The sequence below is a fragment of the Saimiri boliviensis genome, chromosome 7 (genome assembly GCF_048565385.1).
Source record: "Saimiri boliviensis isolate mSaiBol1 chromosome 7, mSaiBol1.pri, whole genome shotgun sequence".
In the NCBI taxonomy this organism is placed as follows: domain Eukaryota; kingdom Metazoa; phylum Chordata; class Mammalia; order Primates; family Cebidae; genus Saimiri; species Saimiri boliviensis.
This window is the reverse complement of record NC_133455.1, coordinates 71,348,826-71,376,751: the sequence shown is the minus strand read 5'-3', so window position 1 is coordinate 71,376,751 and position 27,926 is coordinate 71,348,826. Positions and strand designations below refer to the sequence as shown.

Here is a 27,926-nt window from a genome sequence, read left to right as displayed (position 1 = left end):
CCGCGGTCCTAAGCGCCTGCGCAGTAGCGGAGCCGCCGGCTGTTCTGTTCCCGCCAATTCTTGTGGTAGCCCTTCCTGGATTGAGTTCCGCGCTTCATGGAGACGTTTGACCCCACCGAGCTGCCCGAGCTGCTTAAACTTTATTACCGGAGGCTGTTTCCCTACTCTCAGTACTATCGCTGGCTCAACTACGGCGGAGGTGATGGAGGCGGGGAATGGGGTCAGGAGCGGATTGTGAGGAGATTGGAGGCGGGGTGTCCTTAGAATGACAATGTGAAGCGCCGTCAGTGCGCCTGGCTTTGTGCCGCGGGCCTTCTTATGCTCTCTCGAGCCCGCCCCAACACTTCCTAGGTGTAAATGGGCCGAGACGGGATATAATGACCAGCCTGCGGCCGCCCTGTAAACAAACCGAGCCGCCGCTCCTACCTCTGCGTGGTCGGGCTCACATTAGGTACCCCGTTTACTTGCCGCGGTGCCCAGGGGGTTACCGGGTCGTATCTGCAGAGGCCTGGTTTGCATCAGGATCGGAAGAGCCTCTGTCAGAGGAGTAGAAATAGTTTCTTCCTTGCAGCTGAATTTATGAGTGCAAATCGAGGAGAGAGGGGTGGCATTACATATGTAAAATATTTCCGCATCTGCTTCGTCTTTTGTACCTTTCCCTAGCAAATGTGGAATGGTAACTGCTTCCAAATTAGGGACTAGGTCTTGTGGGGTTGTTTGTTTGTTTCTTTGTTTTTACGTCTACCGTGGTGTTAAGCATGGGGGAGCTCATTACAGGTATCTCTGGCCAGGTGCGGTGGCTCAGGCCTGTAATCCGAGCACTTTGGGAAGCCAAGCAGGACGGATTACCTGAGGTCAGGGGGAGACCAGCCTGGCCAACATGGTGAAACGCCGTCGCTACAAAAAATACAGAAATTGTCTGGGCGTGGTGGCACGCGTGCCTGTAGTACCAGCTACTCAGGAGGTTGAGCTGGGAGGATCGCTTGAACCCGGGAGACGGAGGTCGCAGTGAGCATAGATCCCACTACAGTCCAGTTTAGGCGACAAAGCAAGAAGCGAGACTCCCTCTCCAAAAAAAAAAAAAAAAAAAAAAACACTTCTCATTGGCTAAAGTTACAATGTCCCGAGCCGAATAAAGTAGCAAATTAACTTTAAAATGTACATTTATTTTCCAGTGATAAAGAATTACTTTCAACACCGTGAATTTTCATTCACATTGAAAGATGATATTTACATTCGCTACCAGTCCTTCAACAACCAGAGTGATCTGGAAAAGGAGATGCAGAAAATGAATCCATACAAGATTGATATAGGCGCAGTATATTCCCACAGAGTAAGATCTCTTTTTTAAATGTATTTTATTGTTTTATTTTGTAAACCAAGAATGGGTTGGTTCCTCTAGCATTTTGAGATTAAATTTTTAGAGTTTATTCTAGATGAAAAGCCACTTTTTAATTGGCAAGTAGATTAATCCTTTTTTGTTCTTTGACATTTTACATTGCTGATAAAATCGTTTGAAAGTGAATTGGTTGCATTCTTACTAGGACAAAAAACTTGAGTATCTTGCTACTAGGAAGAAGTCGACATGATTTAAAAGAGGAGGCCAGGTGCAGTGGCTCACACCTGTAATCTCAGCACTTTGGAAGGCTGAGATGGGCAGATCACCTGAGGTCAGGAGTTCGAGACTAGCCTGGCCAACATGGTGAAATCCTATCTCTACCAAAAATACAAAAATTAGCTGGGTGTAATTGCGGGCGCCTGTAATCCCAGCTAGTCGGGAGGCTGAGGCAGGAGAATCGCTTGAACCCAGGAGGCGGAGGTTGCAGTGAGCTGAGATCATGTCACTACACTCCAGCCTGGACAACAAGAGCAAAACTGTCACAAAAAGAAAAAAAAGGGGAAGAGAATTAAATTCTCTCCCACCATGGAAGTTATTCTTTTTTTCTTTTAATTGTTTATCTTTACTTAGGTCAAATATGCATATAAAATTTACCGTCTTTACCATGTTTAAATGTACAGTTCATTCATAATAAATATTTATATTCTTTTTCCTTCATACCCCTGGAGTTATTCTTGACTCCTCTCTTTCTCACACTCCCATACCCATTCTGTTAGGAAATCCCTTTGGCAATACCATAGGTATATCTAAAATCCAGCCATTACTACCAGTGCTACCAACATTATCATCTCATCTGAATTACTATAAAAAACTCCTCAGAGTTTACCCTTGTAGAATCTAGAGTCCATTCTCAATACAGAAGCCAGAGTGATCCTTTTAAAACAACTCAGTTTCTGTAATTCCTCTACTCAAAACATTCTCTGGTGGCTGCTCATTTCACTGACCAAAAGTCACTCACTTCTCTCCCCCTCACTTACTTCATTCCTGCCACACTGACCCTTGCTCAAGCTGTTTCCACTGCCTAAAACCCGTTTCTACAGGTATCTACTTGGTTCATCTCCTCACCTCCTTCAAATCTTTTTTTTTTTTTGAGACGGAGTTTCGCTCTTGTTACCCAGGCTGGAGTGCAGTGGCGCAATCTCAGCTCACCGTTCTTCAACTTTACGGGAGTGAATACCCATCTGTCATTAACTAAAATGAGGAGTTAGTATTGGAAGTAGACAGTGGCTTACCAAATTGAGATTGGCGATCTTGTGGGAACTCTGTTTTCCTTTCACATCTGTGAGTTAAAATATACTAAAGTGAATTTTTTTTCAGAGCATGTGTACACTTTTTTTTATCATTGCTCTCCTCTAGATACTTACAGTTTAAGTTTCTGATGGCATAGCTGAAGTCATATTGTGGCTTTATTAGTTTTAGGAACTTGGATGTCTGTTTTAAACCTTAGCTATCATTTCAGTCATTCCGCCTCCTGGGTTCAGGCAATTCTCCTGCCTCAGCCTCCTGAGTAGCTGGGATTACAGGCACACACCACCATGCCCAGCTAATTTTTTATATTTTTAGTAGAGACGGGGTTTCACCATGTTGACCAGGATGGTCTCGATCTCTTGACCTCGTGATCCACCCGCCTCGGCCTTCCAAAGTGCTGGGATTACAGGCTTGAGCCACCGCGCCCGGCCACCTCCTTCAAATCTTTACTCAAATAGCACCTTCTAAGTGAGGTCTACTACAACCTACCACTCTCCTACCCCCTGCCACTGATATATACTAAGTGCCTAGAAGAGTGCCTAGCAAGAGAGAGTACACCATAAATATATGTTGAGTGAATGAACAAACCAAAATTGCCCCTCTCCCCCTTCTCAAATATACACGCTGGTGAGTGGAGGGAATATATATATAGCATAATAGCTTTTATGTGGAGTTTTTCATGTTACATAACTTGTTCCTTATATCAATCCTCATTCTTTTTTGCAAAGGAGAAAACAGGCCCAGAGAACTTGAATAGTTTGCCCAAGCTCACACACAATTTCTAAATGATAGAGCTGGGACTTAAACCCAAATACTTTTGCTAACTAATATTGCTACATCAAGCTTTTTAAATTAGAATTTGCCTGGCATGGCTTTAGGTCTGACTCTCAATTCCAGACCTGTCTCCCATCATCAAAGTAAGGGGAGATGAGGTAATAAAAGGCAGGCAGAAAATACTTTGGAGTTGTTTACTTCCTCTTTATAGGTTGAGAATTTTAAAAAACTTCTAAGAATCCAAGTCACAGCACCAAAAAAGAAAAAAAAAATTTTTTTTTTTTTTTTTGAGACGGAATTTCGCGCTTGTTACCCAGGCTGGAGTGCAATAGCACAATCTCGGCTCACCACAACTCCGCCTCCTGGGTTCAAGCAATTCTCCTGCCTCAGCCTCCTGAGTAGCTGGGACTACAGGCACGCACCACCATGCCCAGCTAATTTTTTTTTTGTATTTTTAGTAGAGACAGGGTTTCACCTTGTTGACCAGGCTGGTCTTGATCTCTTGGCCTCCACCCACCTCGGCCTCCCAAAGTGCTGGGATTACAGGCGTGAGCCATCGCACCCAGCCGGGGAAAAAAATTTTTTTTTAATAATTTTTTTTTAAGCCGGGCGCGGTGGCTCAAGCCTGTAATCCCAGCACTTTGGGAGGCTGAGGCGGGTGGATCACGAGGTCAAGAGATCGAGACCATCCCGGTCAACATAGTGAAACCCCGTCTCTACTAAAGATACAAAAAATTAGCTGGGCATGGTGGCACGTGCCTGTAATCCCAGCTACTCAGGAGGCTGAGGCAGGAGAATTGCCTGAACCCAGGAGGCGGAGGTTGCGGTGAGCCGAGATCGCGCCATTGCACTCCAGCCTGGGTAACAAGAGCGAAAACTCCGTCTCAAAAAAAAAAAAAAGAGAGAGAGAGAGAGAGAGACAGACCATCATATCTGGCTGAGATTTCTTTACCACTGTGATCTGGCTGGGCCGTGTTATCACTGATGTCCGTTTTTCTAGATCTTTGCTAGAATGAAAACTCCACTAGAGCAGAGATCTTTGTTTCGAACACGGATCTATCCCTGGATCCTAGAACAGTGCCTGGCATATCTAATCAGCTTTTTTTTTTTTTTTTTTTTTGTGAGATGGAGTCTTGCTCACCCACGCTGGAGTGCAGTGGTGCCATGTTGGCTCACTGCAACCTCTGCCTCCTGGGTTTAAACAATCCTGCTTCAGCTTCCCGAGTAGCTGGGATTACAGGTGCTCACTACCATGCCCAGCTAATTTTTGTATTTGTAGTAGAGACAGCGTTTCACCATTTTGGCCAGCCTGGTTTTGAACTCCTGACCTCAGGTGATCCACCTGCCTCGGTCTCCCAAAGTGCTAGGATTACAGGCATGAGCCACTGTGCCCAACCCTTATCAGACTTTTCTTTGTTTAGACAGAGTCTCATTCTGTCGCCCAGGCTGGAGTGCAGTGGTGCAGTCTTGGCTTAGTGCAATCTCCGCCTCCTGGGTTTAAGTGATTCTCCATGTTCCACCTTCCATGCAGCTGGGACTACAGGCGCATGCCACCATATCTGGCTAATTTTTGTATTTTTAGTAGAGACTGGGTTTCACCATGTTGGCCAGGCTGATGTTGAACTCCTGGCCTCCCAAAGTGCTGGGATTACAGGCGTGAGCCACCATGCGCAGCCCTGATCAGATTCTTTAGAGAGGAATCTTCCAGCCTCTTGCCTGAGTTGGTAGTGAGAGTACAGAAGTAGGGGAAAGGGCTGGGTCTTAACATTCCACATATAAATGTCTGATTATTCCCCCTAATATCAGTACAACATACTATTCAATTGTACCTGTTGTCAAAGTTCAGATACCTTCTGTTTTATGCTCTCCAGAAAATAATTCAGGTGTCTTCTGCCAGGGAAATGAAAGAGCAGTCACCTAGCTCTTCAAGCTAAGTATAGGAATCTGGCAAGCTAACTGCTTCTTTGCTATTCTTTGAACCAGTCCTTTTTTTTTTTCCCTTCAGTCAAGTGTGGCCTTGAAAATCTTACTGTTTTTCATCTCAGCTTCACCACTGAATACACACTTACTCATTCCAGCAATACCTGGTATTACCTATCCCTGAGCTTTTTGGGGATTCTGAGGTATAAATTGGGTTGCACCTCTTATCTTTCCTTACTGACAGCCTAAGATTTAGTTTTTATGAATCTCCTCAGTTACCACTCCCTTCTGACTTAATTATAAAAAATTGTGATGATATACCCTTGGGTTCTTTTTTTTAAGACAAACTCTTTCTCTGTCACCCAGGCTGGAGGGCAGTGGCGCTACCTCAGCTCACTGTAACCTCAGCCTCCAGAGTAGCTGGAACTACAGGCAGGAGCCACCATACCCGGCTAATTTTTTGTATTTTTAGCAGATATGGGGTTTCACCATGTTGGCCAGGCTGGTCTCAAACTCCTAGCCTCAAATGATCTGCCCGCCTCGGCCTCCCAAAGTGCTGGGGATTACAGGCGTGAGCCACCAGGCCCAGCACCTCTCTGGTTCTTTTTTAAAAGGCTTATGTCACCGAGGGCTCGGAGGTGGGGGACTAGGGGAGGAGTAGCAGGGGTTAGGAGTATTGGAGAGGGATAGCACTAGGAGAAATACCTAATGTAGATGACAGGGTGATGGATGCAGCAAACCATCACCATGGCACGTGTATATCTATGTAACAAATCTGCATGATCTGCACATGTATACCAGAACTTAAAGTATATTAAATAAATTTTTTTAAAAAGGGTTATGTCATTAAAAAAATAATAATAATAACATCATTGTTGTGGGGTTTGGAAGGAGTAAACTAAGTACCTGGATTTTGAGTGGTTTGTTTTGTTTTGTTTGAAATAGAGTTTTGCTCTGTCACCCAGGCTCCAGGCTGGAGTGCAGTGGCTATTCACAGGCATGATCCTCCTGCTTCAGCCTCCTGAATAACCAGGACTACAGGCGTGCCACCATGCCCAGCCAGTACCTGTACTCAGTCTACCGTCTTTACTTGGTAGATCATAGCCTCTTTTTTTTGAGACAGTCTTGCTGTCTATCATCCAGCCTGGACTGCAGTGAAGCTATCATGGCTCACTGCAACCTCCGCTTCCCGGGTCCAAGCAGTCCTCCCACCTCAGCCTCCCAATTAACTGGGACTACAAGCATGTCCCACCATTTCCAGCTAATTTTTACATTTTTTTTTTAGAGATGGGGTTTCACCATTTTGCCCAGGCTGGTTTCAAACTTCTGGGCTCAAGTGATCCTCCCACCTCAGCCTCCCAAAGTGCTGGGATTACAGACATGAGCCACTGCACCCAGCTGATATGTAGCCTAGCCTTTTTTTTTTTTTCTGGGACAGAGTCTCACTCTGTCGCCCAGGCTGGAGTGCAGTGGCATGATCTTGGCTCACAAGAACCTCTGCCTCCCAGGTTCAAGTGATTCTCTTGCCTCAGCTTCTGGAGAACAGCTTTATTATTATCCGTATTGACCAACAAATGTTTATGGTGGATATGTATTCATTAAATCCTGCGTTAAGTTGTGAAAGTTAAGACCCATCAATTGTGTATGTGTGGGATCCAAAATAATGAACTTTAACTGACATACAGTTGGCATTATACGGTTTTTGTGTTTCTTTTTGGCAACTTTTTCCATCTTTATAGAAAATAAGCAGATTTAGCAATGTGACAGCTCTTACAGAAACTCATTGATATTTTGTATTTGTAGCCCAATCAACACAATACAGTGAAGCTGGGAGCTTTCCAGGCTCAGGAAAAAGAACTGGTGTTTGACATTGACATGACAGATTATGACGATGTGAGGAGATGTTGTAGGTGAGCACTGTGTGTCTTGCTGTTAGCATGGGTGATGTCACTGACAATGAGTAATGATGACTCTGCTTCAGTTCTGCAGACATATGTCCTAAGTGCTGGACCCTTATGACAATGGCCATACGCATCATTGACAGAGCATTGAAGGGCAAGTATCAGCAGTTTCTGAATGGGGCCAAGTACAAAAATCAGTTTCCCTATGAATATGTCTCTCTATTTTGTGGTCAAATCTCATAAATTTCTTTCTTTTTTCTTTCTTTTTTTTTTTTTTTTTTTTGAGACTTTTGAGACGGAGTCTTGCCCTGTTACCCAGGCTGGTGTGCAGTGGTGCAATCTCAGCTCACTGCAACCTCCACCTACTGGATTAAAGCAATTCTCCTGCTTCAGCCTCCTGAGTATTTGGTATTACAAGTGTACACCACGACGCCTGGCTAATTTTTGCATTTTTAGTAGAGACAGAGTTTCATGTTGGTCAGGCTGGTCTCAAACTCCTGACCTCATGATCCAACCACTTCAGCCTCCCAAAGTGCTGGGATTACAGGCATGAGCTACCCGTGCCTGGCCAAATCTCATAAATTTCTAATATGTCTCCTTTAAACATATGAAAGGAAAATGAAAGACAAGAATAACGTAGTAGTGGAATTTTAAAACTGCTATTTAACAAACCAGTATATCTCCTTTTTTTCCATTTCAGTCAGTTGAGTGGTCAATACCTATGTTATGTACTATTGTAGATGAGGGGAATGTAAAAGATAGCAATGCATACCTCAAATAGGTTATGTAGTCTAAGAAGATGACCATTAAGAAAAGTGAAGATAGCCAGGCGCGGTGGCTCAAGCCTGTAATCCCAGCACTTTGGGAGGCCGAGGTGGGTGGATCACGAGGTTGAGAGATCGAGACCATCCTGGTCAACGTGGTGAAACCCCGTCTCTACTAAAAATGCAAAAAATTAGCTGGGCATGGTGGCGCGTGCCTGTAGTCCCAGCTACTCAGGAGGCTGAGGCAGGAGAATTGCTTGAACCCAGGAGGCGGAGGTTGTGGTGAGCCGAGATCATGCCATTGCACTCCAGCCTGGGTAACAAGAGCGACACTCTGTCTCAAAAAAAAAAGAAAAGAAAAGTGAAGATTACATTTGTGTTAAGTAATATATACAGGGTTCTCTAGGGATCTAGAACAGCAGGAGTATATACTGGAATGGGAAAAGATTGGATCAGAAAAGGCTTGTGAGGCCAGGCACTGTGGCTCATACCTGTAATCCCAGCACTTTGGGAGGCTGAGGCAGGTGGATCATGTGAGGTCAGGAGTTCAAGACCAGCCTGACCAACATGGAGAAACCCTGTCTCTACTAAAAATACAGAAATTAGCCAGGCGTGGTGGCACATGCCTGTAATCCCAGCTACTTGGGAGGCTGAGGCAGGAGAATTGCTTGAACCTAGGAGGCAGAGGTTGCAGTGAGCTGAGATCACACCATTGCACTCCAGCCTGGGCAACGAAAGTGAAACTCTTGTCTCAAAAAAAAAGAGAAAAGGCTTGTCAACAGAGGTGGTAATGGTGATGATGACGGTAGTTAACTCTTCACAGGGGTCTTATTATGTGCCAGGCACTGTTCTAAGCACTGTAAATATGTTAGCTCTTTTAATGTTCCTAGACCAAGTTTTTACGGATAAATGGCAATTGGTCAGGGAAAGTTGAAAGTGCTGGGGCATAAAGAAATTCCTGGCAGCTGGGCGCTGTGGCTCACACCTGTAATCCCAGCTCTTAGGGAGGCAGAGGCGGGAGGATAGCCTGAGCCCAGGAGTTCGAGACCTGCCTGGGCAATATAGCGAGACCCCGTTCTCCACAAAAAGGAAAAAAAAACAAAAAGACAAAAAAAAGAAAGAAATTCCTGGCAGAGGCTGGGCACAGAGGCTCACACCTGTAATCCCAGTACTTTGGGAGGCCAAGGTGGGTGGATCACTTAAGCCCAGGAGTTTGAGACCAGCCTGGGCAACATGGCAAAACTCTCATCTCTACCAAAAATTTAAAAATTAGCCAGTCTCATAAACCAATCTCAAAATAAACTAAAACGAAATTTTTTTTTTTAATAAAATAAGTTTTTTAAAAAAGAATTTCCTAGCAGAGAGGCCAGGATGGGTAAAGAAATAAAGCAAGAACATGGGGACCACAGGAAACAAGTAATTTAATATATAATAGTTAAGAAGTTTATAGATTTGTTTTAAAACCTATTATTTCTCTCCTCTTCAGAGGACTTTGGATTTAAGCATCGTCTCTGGGTATATTCTGGAAGGAGAGGTGTTCATTGTTGGGTCTGTGATGAATCAGTTAGAAAATTGTCTTCTGCAGTACGTTCTGGGATAGTTGAGTATTTGAGCCTTGTAAAGGTAAGGTCCTCTGAATTCTAATTTGCACTGCTTTATTTTCTAGATGTTACCACACCTGATATGTTTATTGTCAAAGAAAATAAAACTATCTTTAATGGCATTCACATTGTAGAGTAAACGAAGTTACCGATAGATCATTTAAAGTCATAGTAGCTACATGTTTTTTTGTTGTTTTGTTTTTGTTTTTGTTTTAATGGAGTCCCACTCTGTCGCCCAGGCTGGAGTGCAGTGGCATGATCTCAGACACTGTAATCTCCACCGCCCAGGTTCAAGCAGTTCCCCTGCCTCAGCTTCTCTAGTAGCTGAACTACAGTCATATGCCACCACACCTGGCTAATTTTTTGTATTTTAGTAGAGACAGGGTTTCACTATGTTGGCCAGGATGGTCTCAATCTCAGGACCTCATGATCCGCCCACCTTGGCCTCCCAAAGTGCTAGGATTACAGGCGTGAGCCACAGTGCCCAGCCATAGTAGCTACATGTTTTAAGATATTTCATTTTAGGCCGGGCGCAGTGGCTCAAGCCTGTAATCCCAGCACTTTGGGAGGCCAAGACGGGTGGATCACGAGGTCAAGAGATCGAGACCATCCTAGTCAACATGGTGAAACCCCGTCTCTACTAAAAATGCAAAAAATTAGGCCGGGCGCGGTGATTCAAGCCTGTAATCCCAGCACTTTGGGAGGCCAAGGGGGGTAGATCACGAGGTCAAGAGATCGAGACCATCCCGGTCAACATGGTGAAACCCCGTCTCTACTAAAAATACAAAAAATTAGCTGGGCATGGTGGCACGTGCCTGTAATCCCAGCTACTCAGGAGGCGGAGGCAGGAGAATTTCCTGAACCCAGGAGGCGAAGGTTGCGGTGAGCCGAGATCGCACCGAGCCGAGATCGCGCCATTGCACTCCAGCCTGGGTAACAAGAGCGAAACTCCATCTCAAAAAAAAAAAAAAAAAGATATTTCATTTTATTTTGCTATAAATCTTCCTTTGTGACATATGTAAAATGATAAAATAGATTTATTACATATAAAATAATAGAACATACTAAAGTTTGGTTTTGGTTTGGGTGTTTTGTTTTGTTTTGTTTTGCTTTGAGACATGGTCTCACCCTGTCACCCAGGCTAGAGTATAGTGGCGTGACCACTATACAAACAAGGCTCCCTGCAGCCTTGACCTCCTGGGCTGAAGTAACCCTTCTCCCTCAGCCTCCTGAGTAGCTGGGACTACAGGCATGCACCACCATGCCCAGCTAATTTTTAAATTTTTTGCAGAAACAAGGTCTCACTTTATTGCCCAAGCTGTTCTCAAACTCCTAAACTCAAACTATCCTTCCACCTCAGCCTCCCAAAGTGCTGAGATTACAGGTGTGAGCCACTGCACCCAGCCTAAGAATTTTTTTTTTGTTTTTGAGACAGTCTCGCTCTGTTGCCCAGGCTGGAGTGCAGTGGCATAATCTTGGCTCACTGCAACCTCCACCTTCCAGGTTCAAACAGTTCTCCCATCTCAGCCTCCCAAGTAGCTGGGATTACAGGCCACCATATTGGTCAGGCTGGTCTCAAACTCCTGACTCAAGTGATCTGCCCGCCTTGGCCTCTCAAAGTGCTGGGATTACAGCGTGAGCCACCATGCCCAGCCCTAGAAATTTTTAAATTACAATTATGAATCACTTAAGAACAAGGATACATCCTGAGAAATGCATGACTGTGCAAAAGTCTTGGAGTATAATTAAACAGACCCAGATGGTATAGCCTACTATACATCTAGATTATATGGTATAACCTATTGTTCCTAGGCTATAAACCTGTACATGTTACTGTACTAAATACTGTAGGCAGTTGTAACACAATGGTAAGTATTGATATATTGATGTAGCTAAATATACCTAAACATAGAAAAGTCACAGTAAAAATACAGTATTACAATCTTAAGAGATCACCATCTTTTTTTTTTTTTTTTTTTTTTGAGATGGAATGTTGCTCTTGTTGCCCAGGCTGGAGTGCAGTGACACGATCTTGGCTCACTGCAACTTCTACCTCCCAGGTTCAAGTGATTCTTCTGCCTCAGCCTCCTGAGTAGCTGGGATTACAGGCATGCACCATCAAGCCTGGCTAATTTTTTGTATTTTTAGTAGAGATGGGGTTTTGCCATGTTGGCCAGGCTGGTCATAAACTCCTGACCTCAGGTAATCCACCCACCTCAGCCTCCCAAAGTACTTGGATTATAAGCATGAGACACCACTCCCGGTAGGACCCACCATCTTATATACTGTCTATCATTGACTAAAACGTCATTATGCTGCACATGATTGTATTTCTTTTATGTTGTATATTTGAAGTTCTTTTTTGATGATTTATTTTGCAGGGTGGTCAAGACGTCAAAAAGAAAGTTCACCTAAGTGAAAAAATTCACCCCTTTATCAGGTCTGTTGGAAAAGTCTCCATGCACTTCAAGGTGTCTGATTTACCAGCATGTGCCTTTAGAGTTACCTTGCTATCAATTTTCACTGCTGGATAGCATTTTATAATAATAATAGCTATAGTTAATTCAGTGCCTATTTTATGCTGCAGTATTCTTAATAGGTGCTTTATAGATGTTCTCATTGCTCTTCACAACTACCCCACAAGAGACTTGATGGTATCTCCATTTATAGATAAAGAAAGTGAATTTTAGATTGTATAATGAGCTTGGCATCACACAACAAGTTATTTGTTAAATTTAGGATTCATGCCCTGGTCTGCGTGACTCAGCCCATGCTTTTTCCACTGAATTCACTACTTCTCTAGGATAGTGGGAAAGCATTAGGAATAAAAATCCCTATTCTGCCACTTACTATGATCTTGATAAAATATTGCTGCCTCCATTTCCTTATCTCTATGATGGGGAGAACAACACCTACCTGTCTCACAGAGTTGTGGCAATGATTAAGTGAAAGAGTAAATGTTAAGCATATTTGTAAATTGCAAACATTATATGATTGTTGAGATGTTAATACAAGCAATTCACAGTGGAAATTGTGAATTTCTGCATCCCCCATTCTACTACTGATGTATTATGGTGTCCTAGGCTGGTTGCTTTCTACCCTTATTGCGTATATTAACCTTCTAAGTTGTGTAGTTTAAAAAGTAAACATTTCTTGTATACCTATTCTGTGCCAGGTTATTTTCCCTTAAAGTGTCTCATTTAATTATCATAACCCTACAAAGGATAATATTCCCATTTTATCTAATTAAGTTCTAAAAATGTCATGAAAATAAGCAGTAGTCTTCCCCACAATGGCCGCATTACCTATGTGGCATATGTGTTGCTAATAGTGTTGGGACTCTGTGTTACTGTTGTTCCTACAGAAAATCTATAAACATAATAAATAAATACTTTGAAGAATATGCATTGGTTAATCAAGATATTCTCGAAAATAAAGAAAGCTGGGATAAGATTTTAGCCCTTGTTCCTGAAAATATCCTTTCCTGTGATCATTTCTGTGTTAACTAGTTGTTTTGATCTGTGATAATATAAATGTGTAGATACGTCTGCTTGTAGGTTCTCATATAAGTATAATCTTTTTTATACAAAATATCTCCTGTATTTCTAGAGTTCAGTATCTCTTGTCTGGCACACAATAAAAAAAAATGAGGCCATGCTGCAAATCAGTTTTCTCATTTTGGAAGTTGGTCCTCTAATTAATGGCTAAAGAATGGTGAATCATATAGTCAAAATACATACAGACCATGGAAAACTTTACATTTTTGGTTATTTTGGCATTCTTTCTGTTTATCATCACAATATTTCTGCAGGGGAAGATTTCAAGGATACAACTGGTGTTGGTTTGTTTGGTTGTTTTGTTTTGTTTTTGAGACAGTCTCATTCTGTCACCCATGCTGGAGTGCAGTGGTGCGATCTTGCTTACTGCAACTTCCGCCTCCCAGGTTCAAGCAAATTTCCTGCTTTAGCCTCCTGAGTAGCTGAGACTACAGGCACACACCACCACATCCAGCTAATTTTTTGTATTCTTTTTAATAGAGATGGGGGTCTCACCATGTTGGCCAAGCTGGTGTCAAACTCCTGACCTCAAATGACCCACCTACCTTGGCCTCCCAAAGTGCTGGGAATACAGGCGTGAGCCACCGTGCCCAGCTGGATACAACTGTTGAGTTTTAACATTTGTGGGGTTGTTTGTTTTTTGAGACGGAGTCTCACCCTATCACCCAGGCTGTAGTGCAATTGCACAATCTTGGCTCACTGTAATCTATACCTTCTGGGTTCAAGCATTTCACCTGCCTCTGCCTCCCAAGTAGCTGGAATTACAGATCTGTGTCACCATCCCCAGCTGATTTTTGTATTTTTAGTAGAGATGGGGTTTTACCATGTTGGCCAGGCTGGTCTTCAACTCCTGACTGCAGGTGATCCACCACGCCTGGCCAACATTTATGTTTTAAGAAACGTTAATAATTACTGTCTAAATATTTATAAGCTACCCTGTGGTAGCTTTGCGCAGTTGCAGTGTCGTAGCCAGTGAGGTTTATCCGAGGTGTGATTATTGCTAATTGAAAAATTTTCCCAATACACCACCATGAGACTTGAAATATAGTCACCGTTGGCAATTTTTGACAGTCTCTACAGACATTGAATTTAAAAAAAAAAGAAAATATACCCTTGTGGTAATACATATTGAAAATTAACTTGTTCATTGATGTCCCTTCAATGAGTCTTCCTTAATGACCCATCACCAATTCATGATGAACTTCAACAAAACTTCCAAAAGTCTCACAGTTCACTTCAGCGTTGGGAGCACTTGAAGAAAGCAGCCAGCAAATGTCAGGTATATTCCATTGAAATCTATATTATAAATATAATAATACAATTCTTAATTAAATTGGTTTTGCTTAGTCAGTTAAAGATGGTTGAACATCATTTTTTTAACTTTCTTTAAAGAAATCCTCAACAGTTCCTACTGATCCTCATGCTGGCCTTGTATCTGCTTTTAGAATAACATTAAAAATGACAAATGTGGACCCTGGCTGGAGTGGGAGATTATGCTCCAGTACTGTTTTCCACGGCTGGATATCAATGTCAGCAAAGGAATCAATCATCTACTGAAGAGTCCTTTTAGTGTGCATCCTAAAACAGGTACTACATGAAGAAACTAAGGAAAACTAAAAGAAAAATGAGTTGCTGTTGGCTTTAGTAAGCATGGCTTTAGGTCTGAATATATATAATGTCCTATGGTTTTTAAAGGTAAAAGAATTGCTCTGTCACCTAATACCTAAATTAGTGTTTTGTTTTGTTGTTGTTGTTTTTGAGACAGAGTTTCACTCTTGTTGCCCAGGGTGGAGTGCAGTGGCACAATCTCAACTCACTGCAACCTCTGCCTCTCAGGTTCAAGCAATTCTCCTCCCTCAGCCTCTTGAGTAGCTGGGATTACAGGCATGTGCCACCACGCCCAGCTAATTGTATTTTTTTTAGTAGAGATGGGGTTTCACCATGTTGGCCAGGCTGATTTTGAACTCCTGACCTCAGATGATCTGCCCACCTCAGCCTCTCAAAGTGCTGGGATTATAGGTGTGAGCCACCACACCCAGCCCAATTAGTCTTTTATATTGTCAGGTAAGTAGCTACCAGATGAATTTCTACTATGTAACTGTTTTTCAGTTGGGTTTCTGAGGTTCCATGTTAGATTTGGAGAGGACAGTCAAAATCTTAGAAAAACAGCTCTCATTGTACAGATGAGAAAACAGTGGCCCAAGATGTAACTTATCCAAGATCATAAAAAGAAAATTGTGGGGCCAGGCGCAGTGGCTCACGCCTATAATCCCAGCACTTTGGGAGGCCGAGGCAGGTGGATCACAAGGTCAAGAGATCGAGACCATCCTGGTCAACATGGTGAAGCCCTGTCTCTACTAAAAATACAAAAATTAGCTGGGCATGGTGGCGCACACCTGTAGTCCCAGCTTCTCGGGAGGCTGAGGCAGGAGAATTGCTTGAACCCAGGAGACGGAGATTGCGGTGAGCTGAGATTGCGCCATTGCACTGCAGCCTGGGTGACAAAAGCAAAACTCCATCTCAAAAAGAAAAAAAGGGAGGGGAGGGGAGGGGAAGGGGGAGGAGGAAGGTTTTTGTTTTTTCCAGGCAAGATCTCACTCTGTTACCCAGGCTGAAGTGCAGTGTTGGAAGGAATCTTGGCTCACTGCAGGCTCAATCTCCCAATTTCAAGCAATCCTCCTGCCTCACTCTCCTGAGTAGCTGGGACTACAGGCATGTGCTACCATACCCAGCTAATATTTCGTATTTTTTTTGTAGTCATGGTTTTGCTGTGTTGCCCAGGTTGGTCTCAAACTCCTGAGCTCAAGCAATTCACTGGCCCCAGTCTCCCAAAGTGCTGGGATTACAGATATGAGTCACTGTACCCAGCCTCATTATGTCATTTTTGAGATGTGTTGAAGTCCATATGGTATCCAAGGGGGGTATTACAAAAGAGTAATTTCTATTTCATTTCAAAAATGCTTTCTAAAGGTGTCTGGCATGTAGCTATCTGTATTTATCTCAATTAATAAACCAAGCCAGTGTAAATAAAATATTCCCATATATTTTGCCTTTTTTTTCATGACTCACTAAATCTGAGATTGTTCTGAACTTAAAAATGAAATATTTAAATATACTTTATTTCTAAATATATAAATAAAAGTAGGGATAAGAGCAACTGGGAAACAGCTCAACAGTCTGCACATCTGGGGATTTTTTTTGGCTTTTTTTTTTTTTTTTTTTTGAGATGGAGTTTCGCTCTTGTTACCCAGGCTGGAGTGCAATGGCACGATCTCGGCTCACCGCAACCTCCACCTCCCGGGTTCAGGCAGTTCTCCTGCCTCAGCCTCCCGAGTAGCTGGGACTACAGGCACGTGCCACCATGCCCAGCTAATTTTTTGCATTTTTAGTACAGACGGGGTTTCACCATGTTGACCAGGATGGTCTCGATCTCTCGACCTCGTGATCCACCCGCCTCGGCCTCCCAAAGTGCTGGGATTACAAGCTTGAGCCACTGCGCCCGGCTTTTTTGGCTATTTTTTAAAGAGAAATAAAAGGCATGAGGGCCGGGCGCAGTGGCTCAAGCCTGTAATCCCAGCACTTTGGGAGGCTGAGGCGGGTGGATCACGAGGTCAAGAGATCGAGACCGTCCTGGTCAATATGGTGAAACCCCGTCTCTACTAAAAATACAAAAAATTAGCTGGGCATGGTGGCACGTGCCTGTAATCCCAGCTACTCGGGAGGCTGAGGCAGGAGAATTGCCTGAACCCGGGAGGCGGAGGTTGCGGTGAGCCGAGATCGCGCCATTGCACTCCAGCCTGGGTAACAAGAGCGAAACTCCGTCTCAAAAAAAAAAAGAAAGAAAGAAAGAGAAAAAAAAGAAATAAAAGGCATGAACATGGTGGTTCACACCTGTATTCCCAGCAACTCAGGAGGCTGAGGCAAGAGGATTGTTTCAGGCCAGGAGTTCAAGGCCAGGCTGAGCAATATCATGAGACCCTGACTCAACAAAAAACTGAAAAACTGGCCAGGCACAGTAGCTCACGCCTGTAATCCCAGCACTTTGAGAGACAACTGAGGCGGGAGGGTCAATTGAGCCCAGGAGTTTAAGCCTGCAGTGAGCTATGACTATGCTACTACACTCCAGCACGGGTGACAAAGTGAGACCTTAACTCTTAAAAACAAGTAAGGGCACAGCTAATGTGAAAGTACTTTAATTTATATTTCTAAATACTGTTGTTAACAGATAGGTTTAACCCTTTGTCTAAGCCTTAGATAAAAATTTTAACCCAAAATAACTTGCAGTAGGCACCTACAATGATTTATAGTCCACAATCATCAGTTTATAATTTTTGCTTCTTACAGGTCGCATATCTGTGCCTATTGATTTGCACAAACTGGACGAATTTGATCCATTTACTGTTCCAACCATAAGGTATGTTTCAGATCATTGATCACTCCCTGTTTGTGATTATTGTTCTGTTTTTTTGGTTTTGTTTTTTTTGTTTTGGTTTTTGGTTTTTGTTTTGAGACAGAGTTTTGCTCTTGTTACCCAGGCTGGAGTGCAATGGTGCAATCTCGGCTCACCGCAACCTCCGTCTCCTGGGTTCAGGCAATTCTCCTGCCTCAGCCTCCTGAGTAGCTGGGATTACGGGCACACGCCACCATGCCCAGCTACTTTTTTGTATTTTTAGTAGAGATGGGGTTTCACCATGTTGACCAGGATGGTCTCGATCTCTTGACCTTGTGATCCACCCGCCTCAGCCTCCCAAAGTGCTGGGATTACAGGCTTGAGCCACCGCGCCTGGCTGTTGTTCTGAATTTTAAATAGATTAGCCTCGTACTTAGAGGAAGTAGTTTCATGGGAATGGTATATTTGGTGTGGAAACCAAATAAGGTTCAAAGGTTACATGATTATGCCCTAATAGAACAATAAAGCTTTTTTACCTGCTGTTATGTAAGAAAAAGATTTAAGGTCAGATAAGTTTAGGAAATTCTGACTTAAACAGATTAAAAGTAGCTTTTACTACAATATTTCCCAATCTTTCATAATAACATGCATGAAAAACTCCAAGAAGAGATCATGGTGTTTAGAACATCCCAAATTTCGTTGGCTAAATAATTTTTTCACCTTAAATTTTATGGAATTCATGTGCTGTTCTCTTGTTCTGTTACTTGCAGCTTCATCTGCCATGAATTGGATGCCATTTCCACTAATGAAGACAAAAAAGAGGAGAATGAAGCTGAATCTGATATCAAACATAGAACCAGAGGTAAGATAATATATTGAAGCTTCACTTTAATACAGGGTTTTAAAATAGATATCCATCTTTCACTCTAGTAATTAATTCTCTGATTCAGCCAGAATGGATCAGCGTTTGTCCTAGAACTACATACAATGCGTCCTTTTTTCAACAGTTGCCAAGTGATATTATTCAATCCAGTCTGATTCAACACATTTTTTTTTTGTTTTGTTTTTGTTTTTGTTTTTTGAGACGGAGTTTCGCTCTTATTACCCAGGCTGGAGTGCAATGGCGCGATCTCGGCTCACCGCAACCTCTGCCTCCTGGGTTCAGGCAATTCTCCTGCCTCAGCCTCCTGAGTAGCTGGGATTACAGGCACGTGCCACCATGCCCAGCTAATGTTTTGTATTTTTAGTAGAGACGGGGTTTCACCATGTTGACCACGTTGGTCTCGATCTCTTGACCTCATAATCCCACCTGGGATTACAGGCTTGAGCCACCGCGCCCGGCCCTTCAACACATATTTTTTAAGCAACTTCTAAATGCTGGGATCTATACTATAAGATTAAACTATCAGTAAGAATGAATAATCAGTCTCTGAGATTCACCACCTATTTATTTAACAACTATTATGTATGCAGTACTTTTGTTCTTGTTTTTCTGATGCATCTAGGTGAGTTTTATGGTAAACATATGTCTAAACTGTTTACCAAGGTGCATATTCAAGAATTTGAGGAAGCTAAGGAAGTTCTAAGCCTTCCTCCTAATGGAAGTCAAATCTTTTAACACCTAAGAGATGCTGCAGGCTGGGCGTGGTGGCTCACACCTGTAATCCCAGCACTTTGGGAGGCCACGGTGGGCAGATCACCTGACGTCAGGAGCTCGAGACCAGCCTGACCAACATGGAGAAACTGCGTCTCTACTAAATATACAAAAAAATCACCCAGGTGTTGTGTCATGTGCTTGTAATCCCAGCTACTCGGGAGGCTGAAGCAGGAGAATCGCTTGAACCCGGGAAGTGAAGGTGCCAAGAGTTTCACTGCGTTCCATTTCGTTCTTGGGCAACAAGAGCAAAACTCAGTCTCAAACAAAAACAAAAAAAAACAGATGCTGCATAGCAGCGGTCCCCAGTCTTTTTGGCATCAGAGTCCAGTTTTGTGGAAGACAATTTTTGCACAGACCAGGGAGGAGGCAGGGATAGTTCCAGGATGAAACATTTTTTACCTCAGATCATCAGGTGTTAAATTCTGATACAGAATGCACAACCTAGATTCCTCACCTGTGCAGTTCACATTAGGGTTCATGCTCCTATGAGAATTTAATGCTGCTGCTGATCTAACATAAGGCAGAGCTCAGGCGGTAATGGTCACTTGCTGGTCACCTCACACCTGTACTCCCAGCACTTTGGGAGGCTGAGGCAAGAGGCTCACTGGAGCCCAGGAGTTTGAGATAAGCCGGAGCAATACAGAGAGACTCCATCTCTACAAAAAATAATAATTAGCTAGATATGTTGGCATGCACCTGAGGTCCCAGCTACTCAGGAGGCTGATTGTTTGAGCCCAAGAGGTTAAGGCTGCAGTAAGTCTTGATCACACCACTGCACTCCAGCCTGGGTGACAGAGGGAGACCTTGTCCCAATAAAAGTATAAGGCCGAGTATGGTGGTTCACACCTGTAATCCCAGCACTTTGGGAGGCTGAGGCAGAAGAAATGCTTGAACCCAGGAGGCAGAAGTTATGGTTAGCCAAGATCGCCCCACTGCACTCCAGCCTGGGAGACAGAGGATACTTAATGCAAAAACTTCTGATAGCCGGGCGCGGTGGCTCAAGCCTGTAATCCCAGCACTTTGGGAGGCCGAGGTGGGTGGATCACGAGGTCAAGAGATCGAGACCATCCTGGTCAACATGGTGAAACCCCGTCTCTACTAAAGGTGCAAAAAATTAGCTGGACATGGTGGCGCGTGCCTGTAATCCCAGCTACTCCGGAGGCTGAGGCAGGAGAATTGCCTGAACCCAGGAGGCGGAGGTTGCGGTGAGCCGAGATCGTGCCATTGCATTCCAGCCTGGGTAACAAGAGCGAAACTCCGTCTCAAAAAAAAAAAAAAAAAAAAAAAAACTTCTGATAATCTCCAAAAGACCTGAGCCTGAGCAACATAGCCAGACCTTGTCTACTAAAAATAAAAAATTACCCAGGTGTGGTGGCACTTGCCTATGTTCCCAACCACTGGGAGGCTGAGGTGGGAGGATCATTTAAGCCAGGGAAGTCAAAGCTGTAGTGAGCAGCAATTACACCTGCATTCTAGCCTGGGCAACAAAGCAAGACAATGTCTCAAAAACAAAAGCATGGGCCTGGAGCAGTGGCTTATGCCTGTAATCCCAGCACCTTTGGAGACCAAGGCGGGTCAATCACAAGGTTAGGAGTTCAAGATCAGCCTGGCTAACATGGTAAAACCCCATCTCTACTAAAAATACAATAAAATTGTATTTTAGCTGGGCATGGTGGCAGGAGCCTGTAATCCCAGCTACTCTGGAAGCTGAGGCAGAAGAATCGCTTGAACCCAGAAGGTGGAGGTTACAGTGAGCCAAGATCGCACCACTGTACTCCAGCCCATGTGACAGTGGGAGACTCCGTCTCAAAATAAATAACAAAGGCATGGCCTGAGTTCACATTTTCAAAGTCTTATTTTATCAGTAAAACTATTTATTGTTGAAGCCAGAGTGTCTAAAGAAAAAAAATGTTGAATGGGACTGAACACATAGCAATAGATTATATTGATCTAATACTAGGAAACCTGACTACCAGAGTAGAGATATGTACATGTGGTTGTCTATTTTAGAGCAGCACTGTCCAATACAGTACCCACATGTGACTATTAAGCACTTGAAATGTTTTAAATGTAATTTTAATTAATTTAAATTTAAAAATGGGTAATTCAATTATGGGAAAACTTAAGTATTTCTTAAAAACTTAGATATGTAAGCCTACTTTTTCAACTCTATATTTTGTTATTTGAATCTAAATATATATATATATTCAGAATTTCTGTCAAAAAACGCAAAAATTAAATATAGGTAACTATTTCTTATAATATGGAATCTGAATCGAGATGTACTTTAAGTTAAAAATTTACATTAAATTTCAAAGACTTGGCCGGGAACAGTGGCTCACACCTATAATCAGAGCACTTTGGGAGGCCAAGGTAGGTGGATCATGAGGTCAGGAGTTCAAGACTAGCCTGACCAACATGGTGAAACCCCATCTCTACTAAAATTACCAAAAAAAATTAACCATGTATGGTGGATCATGCCTGTAATCCCAGCTACTGAGGAGGCTGCAGTAGGAGAATCATTTGAACCTGGGACGCAGAGGTTGCAGTGAGCCGAGATCATACCACTGCACTCCAACCTGGGCAACAAAGTGAGACTCAGTCTCCAAAAAAAAAAAAAATTAAAGACTTGTATGAAAGAATGTCAAATATCTCAATTTTTATTACATGCTAAAATAATATTTTAGCTGGGCATGCGGGCATGTGTCTATAATCCTAGCACTTTCAGAGGCCAAGGCTGGGTGAATCACTTGAGCTCAGGAGTTTGAGACCAGCCTGGGCAATAGAGTGAGACCTTGTCCCTACAAATAACAAAAAAAAAATTATTTGGGCACAGTGGTACATGCCTGTAATTACAGCTACTCAGGAAGCAGAGGTGGGAGGATCCCTTGAGTCCAGGTGGTCGAGGCTGCAGTGTCAAGACAGCACCACTGCACATCAGCTTGGGCAACAGTGAAATCCTGTCTATAATAATAATTTTACCTTTTGTAATGTGACTAATACAATATTGATAAGTATATATGCTTCTCTCATATTTCAAAATTCTTACAAGAAACTTAGTTACATTTTCATGTTATTCTTACTGCCAGTATGCTAATTAAAATTATAATGTACATTATTCATAATTTAGATTATAAGAAGACCAGTCTAGCACCTTATGTGAAAGTTTTTGAATATTTTCTTGAAAACCTGGATAAATCCCGAAAAGGAGAACTTCTTAAGAAGAGTGGTAAGACTCTATGCCTTTCCCTTCTATCTAGTGCGATCTTAGTATTAGTAGAAATGAGCAATTTTTGAGTCCTAGTCTTTATTTGCCCTCCCTCCAGAATTTACTAATTTATCTTACTATCTTTAATGTTTCAGAAATTGAGGTTCTTTAATTCAATTCAACACATAGTTATTAAACACATTCTAAGTATCAGGTATTATAAGGGAGACAAAGATGAATGCCTCCTTGCTCTTAAGAAGTACTAACTTGGCTGGGCACAGTGGCTCACGCCTATAATCCCAGCACTTTGGGAGGCTGAGGTGGGTGGATCACAAGGTCAAGAGGTCGAGACCATCCTGGCCAACATGGTGAAACCGCATCTCCACTAAAAATTCAAAAAAAATTAGCCAGGCGTTTGGCACACGCCTGTAGTCCCAGCTGCTCGAGAGGCTGAGGTGGAATAATTGCTTGAACCTGGGAGGCGGAGGTTGCAGTAAGCCAAGACTGTGCCACTGTGCTCCAGCCTGGCAACAGAGCAAGACTCCGTCTCAAAAAAAGAAAAAAAAGAAGTACTAACTTGACCAGGCACAGTGGCTCATGCCTGTAATCCCAGTACTTTGGGAGGCTGAGGCAGTTGGATCACTTGAGGTAAAGATTTCGAGTCTGGCCAACATGGTGAAACCGTGTCTTTACTAAAAATAGAAAAATTAGCCAGGCGTGGTGGTAGGCACCTGTAATCCCAGCTACTCAGGAGGCAGAGGGTTCTCTTGAACCCAGGAGATGGAGGTTGCAATGAGCCCAGATCGCACTATCGTGCTCCCGCCTGGGCAACCAAGCGAGACTCCATCACCAAGAAAAAGAAAAGTACTAAAAAAGTACAAAATGTTAAGAGAGATTTTATCTGATGGACTCCAACATTTTGTATGAAAACAATGGTATGTGAACTTTTCCATGAGCTGCTATAAGAATTCTAATTCCTAGTCAAGCACGGTGGCTCATGCCTGTAATCCCAACACTTTGGGAGGCTGAGGCGGGTGGATTGCCTGAGGATCAAGACCAGGTTGGCCAACATAGTAAAACCCCGTCTCTACTAAAAATACCAAAAAAATTGGCTGGGTGTGGTGGTGGGCACCTGTAATCCCAGCAACTAGGCAGGCTGAGGCAGGAGAATCACTTGAACTTGGGAGGCAGATGTTGCAGTGAGCCAAGATCGTGCCACTGCACTCCAGCCTGGGCAACAAGAGCGAAACCCCATCTCAAAAAAAAAAAAAAAGGCCGGGCACGGTGGCTCAAGCCTGTAATCCCAGCACTTTGGGAGGCCGAGGCGGGTGGATCACAAGGTCAAGAGATCGAGACCATCCTGGTCAACATGGTGAAACCCCGTCTCTACTCAAAATACAAAAAATTAGCTGGGCATGGTGGCACGTGCCTGTAATCCCAGCTACTCAGGAGGCTGAGGCAGGAGAATTGCCTGAACCCAGGAGGCGGAGATTGTGGTGAGCCGAGATCGCGCCATTGCACTCCAGCCTGGGTAACGAGCAAAAACTCCGTCTCAAAAAAAAAAAAAAAAAAAAAGAATTCTAATCCCTAGGCTGAGCGTGGTGACACACACATATAATCCCAGCACTTTGGGAGGCTGAAGTAGGGGGAATCACCTGAGGTTAGGAGTTCAAGGCCAGGGTGGCCAACAGGGTGAAACCCTGTCTCTACTAAAAATATAAAAATTAGCTGGGCATGGTGGCAGGTACCTGTAATCCCAGCTACTCAGGAGTCTGAGGCAGGAGAATTGCTTGAACCCAGGAGGTGGAAGTTGAAGTAAGCCAAGGTGGCCTCACTGCACTCCAGCCTGGGAGACAAAGCAAGACTCTGTCTCAAAAAAAAAAAAAAAAAAAAAATACAAAAATTAGTCAGGCGTGGTATTGCATGCCTGTAATCCCAGCTACTTGGGAGGCTGAGGCAAGAGAATCGCTTGAACCCAGGAGGTGGAGGCTGCAGTGAGCCGAGATCATGCCATTGCACTCCAGCCTAGGTGACAGAGCAAGACTCAATCTCAAAAAAAAGAAAAAAGAAAAGAAAGAATTCTAATCCCTAATGCCAATATACCATTTCCACAGGCAGAAATTTAATGAGATATGGGTACAGAGGTGGGAAAAGGCCAAGGGTTGCTCATTCTTAAAGGAACAGCAAGAGCAAAGACAGACAGGAAAGCATCCAGTCACTCTGGAAGCCATCAAGTAGTACAGGTAATCTAGAAAATGGTGTTTCCAGGCCGGGCACGGTGGCTCAAGCCTGTAATCCCAGCACTTTGGGAGGCCGAGGCGAGTGGATCACGAGGTCAAGAGATCAAGACCATCCTGGTCAACATGGTGAAACCCCGTCTCTACTAAAAATACAAAAAATAGCTGGGCATGGTGGCGCGTGCCTGTAATCCCAGCTACTCAGGAGGCTGAGGCAGGAGAATTGCCTGAACCCAGGAGGCGGAGGTTGCGGTGAGCCGAGATCACGCCATTGCACTCCAGCCTGGGTAACAAGAGTGAAACTCTGTCTCAAAAAAAAAAGAAAATGGTGTTTCCAGAAGTGGTGGGCTATAAATCCAAAGATGCAAGCTAAATGGCCTTGAATTCCAAGCTTAGGTGTTTGGGCTTGGTTTTGGCCTTAATTCAATAGGAAGCTATTAAAGGTTCTGAGGAAGGGAATGCCATGATTGCAATTTTTTCTGGAAAGATAAATCTGGACGATTCAGGGAATAGAATAGAGCCCAAGAGGCAGCTAGAACAGTAGCACTGGAGATCTCCAAAAGGTGCAAATACTAGAACCATACTTGAGACTTGTTAATGATTTAGAAGTAAAGAGATGAAAGATAGAAGGGAAAATGTTACAGAAGCCAGGAAGAAAAAATTCCAAGATTATCACATGTCAGATACAACAGGAAACTGATGAAATCCTGTTGCATATAATAACCGGAAGGAGATGCAAAGAGGATAGCAGTGCCAAACGAAGAGTACTCTGAATGGGAGACACCTGAGCATATGTATAAGCCAATGGGAAAAAAATCAGCAGATTGAATATTATTTGAAGAGATTGATGGATACTCTAGAAAACTGTAACAATGTTATAGCGATACGAGTTCTCTTGCCACTTCATTTTTTATTTAAATATGTGATAGTTGGGCCGGGCGCGGTGGCTCAAGCCTGTAATCCCAGCACTTTGGGAGGCCGAGGCGGGTGGATCACGAGGTCAAGAGATCGAGACCATCCTGGTCAACATGGTGAAACCCCGTCTCTACTAAAAATACAAAAAGTTAGCTGGGCATGGTGATGTGTGCCTGTAATCCCAGCTACTCAGGAGGCTGAGACAGGAGAATTGCCTGAACCCAGGAGGCGGAGGATGCGGTGAGCCGAGATCGTGCCATTGCACTCCAGCCTGGGTAACAAGAGTGAAACTCTGTCTCAAAAAAAAAAAAAAAAAAAAAAAATATGTGATAGTTTAAGGAGTAGTGCCTAAGGTAATGCTCTACTCATAGTAGACCCTCAAATCTGTGATTATCGAATAAACAACAATGACTCTGAACTTGGAAAGCCTGGTTGAAGCTGCCATTTCAAGTGGCCGTATTAAGTCCTTTGTATTCTCACTGTTCCATACTAGCTCAGCCTATTGTGTGGGCTTCAGCAAATGTGTAAGCAAATCTTTGTGCATGATGTGAGTTTAGTAGAAGCATTAGACAAATAAGAATGTAAAAATAAATGGGCTTTGTTTGTTTTCCTTTGCTGTTCTTCCATATATTATCTATTCTATTTTAGATTTACAAAAAGATTTCTGAAGACAGAGCTCAAACCAATGTGGATATCTTCTGCCTTGAACCAAAGATCAAATACTTCAAGAGCCATTTAATAAATATGGCAGAACTATGTATGTGTCTTAAAGCTCAAAGTAAATTTACCTTTTCTTGAGAAATAATTTATGTTGAAAAGATTTCCTGGCCAGGTGCAGTAGCTCATGTCTGTAATCCCAGCACTCTGGGAGGCCAAGGCAGGCAGATCACCTGAGGTCAGTAGTTCAAGACCAGCCTGGCCAACATGGTGAAACCCTGTCTCTACTAAAAATACAAAAATTAGTTGGGCACAGTGGCACATATCTGCAATCCCAGCTACTCGGGAGGCTGTGACAGGAGAATCACTTGAACCCAGGGGGCGGAGGTTGCAGTGAGCCAAGATCGAAGCCTCTAGGCGACAGAGTAAGACTCTGTCTCAAAAAAATTTCCTGAGACCACCAAAGGAAGAGTGTCAAGGTTCCTGGAAGGAGAAATAAAAGGAGGTGGGCCAGTGCAGTGGTTCACACCTGTAATCCCAGCACTTTGGGAGACCAAGGCGGACGGATCACCTGAGGTCAGGAATTCAAGACCAGCCTGGCCACCATGATGAAACCCTGTCTCTACTAAAAATACAAAAATTACCTGGGCACAATGACAGGCGCCTGTAATCCCAGCTACTTGGGAGGCTGAGGCAGGAAAATTGCTCGAAACCAGAAGGTGGAGGTTGCAGTGAGCCAAGATCACGCCACTGCACTCCAGCCTGGTCAACAAGAACAAAACTGTCTCAAAAAAAACAAACAAAAGGCATAAGTGGATTGCAGATAATTCTGTAAAATTTAATATTACATAAAGATAATTCTAAGGCTTCTGATATAAATACCCAGTTCTATCAGTTGCTAGGATTATATAGAGGTAAGTGAGCAGTAATAGGCCCGAGACTCATCTCAGATCACTTTATACGTCATATTTTTGGGTGAATGAGGGTTTTGTCCTTAAGTTTTAAACATTTAATTATATCTGGAGGGCCAGTTGCAGTGGCTCACGCCTATAATCGCAACATTTGGGGAGGGCAAGGCAGGCAGATCACATGAGGTCAGGAGTTTGAGACCAGCCTGGCCAACATGGTAAAACCCTGTCTCTACTAAAAATACAAGCAAAAGCCAGGTGTGGTAGAGAGCACCTGAAATCCCAGCTTCTTGCGAGGCTGAGCAGGAGAATCGCTTGAACCCAGGAGGTGGAGGTTGCAGTGTGCCGAGATCATGCCACTGCACTCCAACCTCAGCAGCTCAACAAGACTCCATCTCAAAAAAATAAATAAAACCTGTTACACTTGTGAAAACACTTGGGACTCTTTATATATCTAGGTACTTCATTTTTTTATTTCAGTTTTTGTTTTTGAGACAGTCTCACCCTGTCGCCCAGGCTGGAGTGCAATGACGCAATCTCAGCTCACTGCAACCTCCGTCTCCAGGGTTCAAGCGATTCTCCTGCCTCGCTGGGACCACAGGCACGTACCACCAGCTTTTTTTTTTTTGGTATTTTTAGTAATGATGGGGTTTCACCATGTTGGCCATGATGGTCTCAATCTCCTGACCTTGTGATCTGCTCGCCTCGGCCTCCCAAAGTGCTGGGTAATCTTTTTCTTTTTTTTTTTGAGACAGTTTCCCTCTTGTCACCCAGGGTGGAGTACAATGGC

General features: G+C 43.4%; 1 protein-coding gene and 1 non-coding gene across 2 annotated transcripts; both read left to right on the top strand.

Moving 5' to 3' along the window:
* The first annotated feature begins 17 nt into the window (after window positions 1–17).
* Window positions 18–26,329, top strand: PRIM1 (DNA primase subunit 1). The gene is made up of 13 exons (XM_039472345.2): window positions 18–199; window positions 1,176–1,333; window positions 7,145–7,251; window positions 7,323–7,396; window positions 9,493–9,629; window positions 11,989–12,047; window positions 12,972–13,081; window positions 14,352–14,443; window positions 14,610–14,751; window positions 17,509–17,578; window positions 18,325–18,416; window positions 22,342–22,440; window positions 26,220–26,329. The coding sequence occupies exons 1-13, from the start codon at window positions 97–99 to the stop codon at window positions 26,237–26,239; spliced, it is 1,263 nt and encodes a 420-aa protein (XP_039328279.1). The 5' UTR covers window positions 18–96; the 3' UTR covers window positions 26,240–26,329.
* On the top strand, window positions 14,108–14,247 carry LOC120365255 (U4 spliceosomal RNA). The gene has a single exon (XR_005580258.2). It is a non-coding gene; the product is annotated as a U4 spliceosomal RNA (small nuclear RNA).
* Window positions 26,330–27,926: the final 1,597 nt, after the last annotated feature.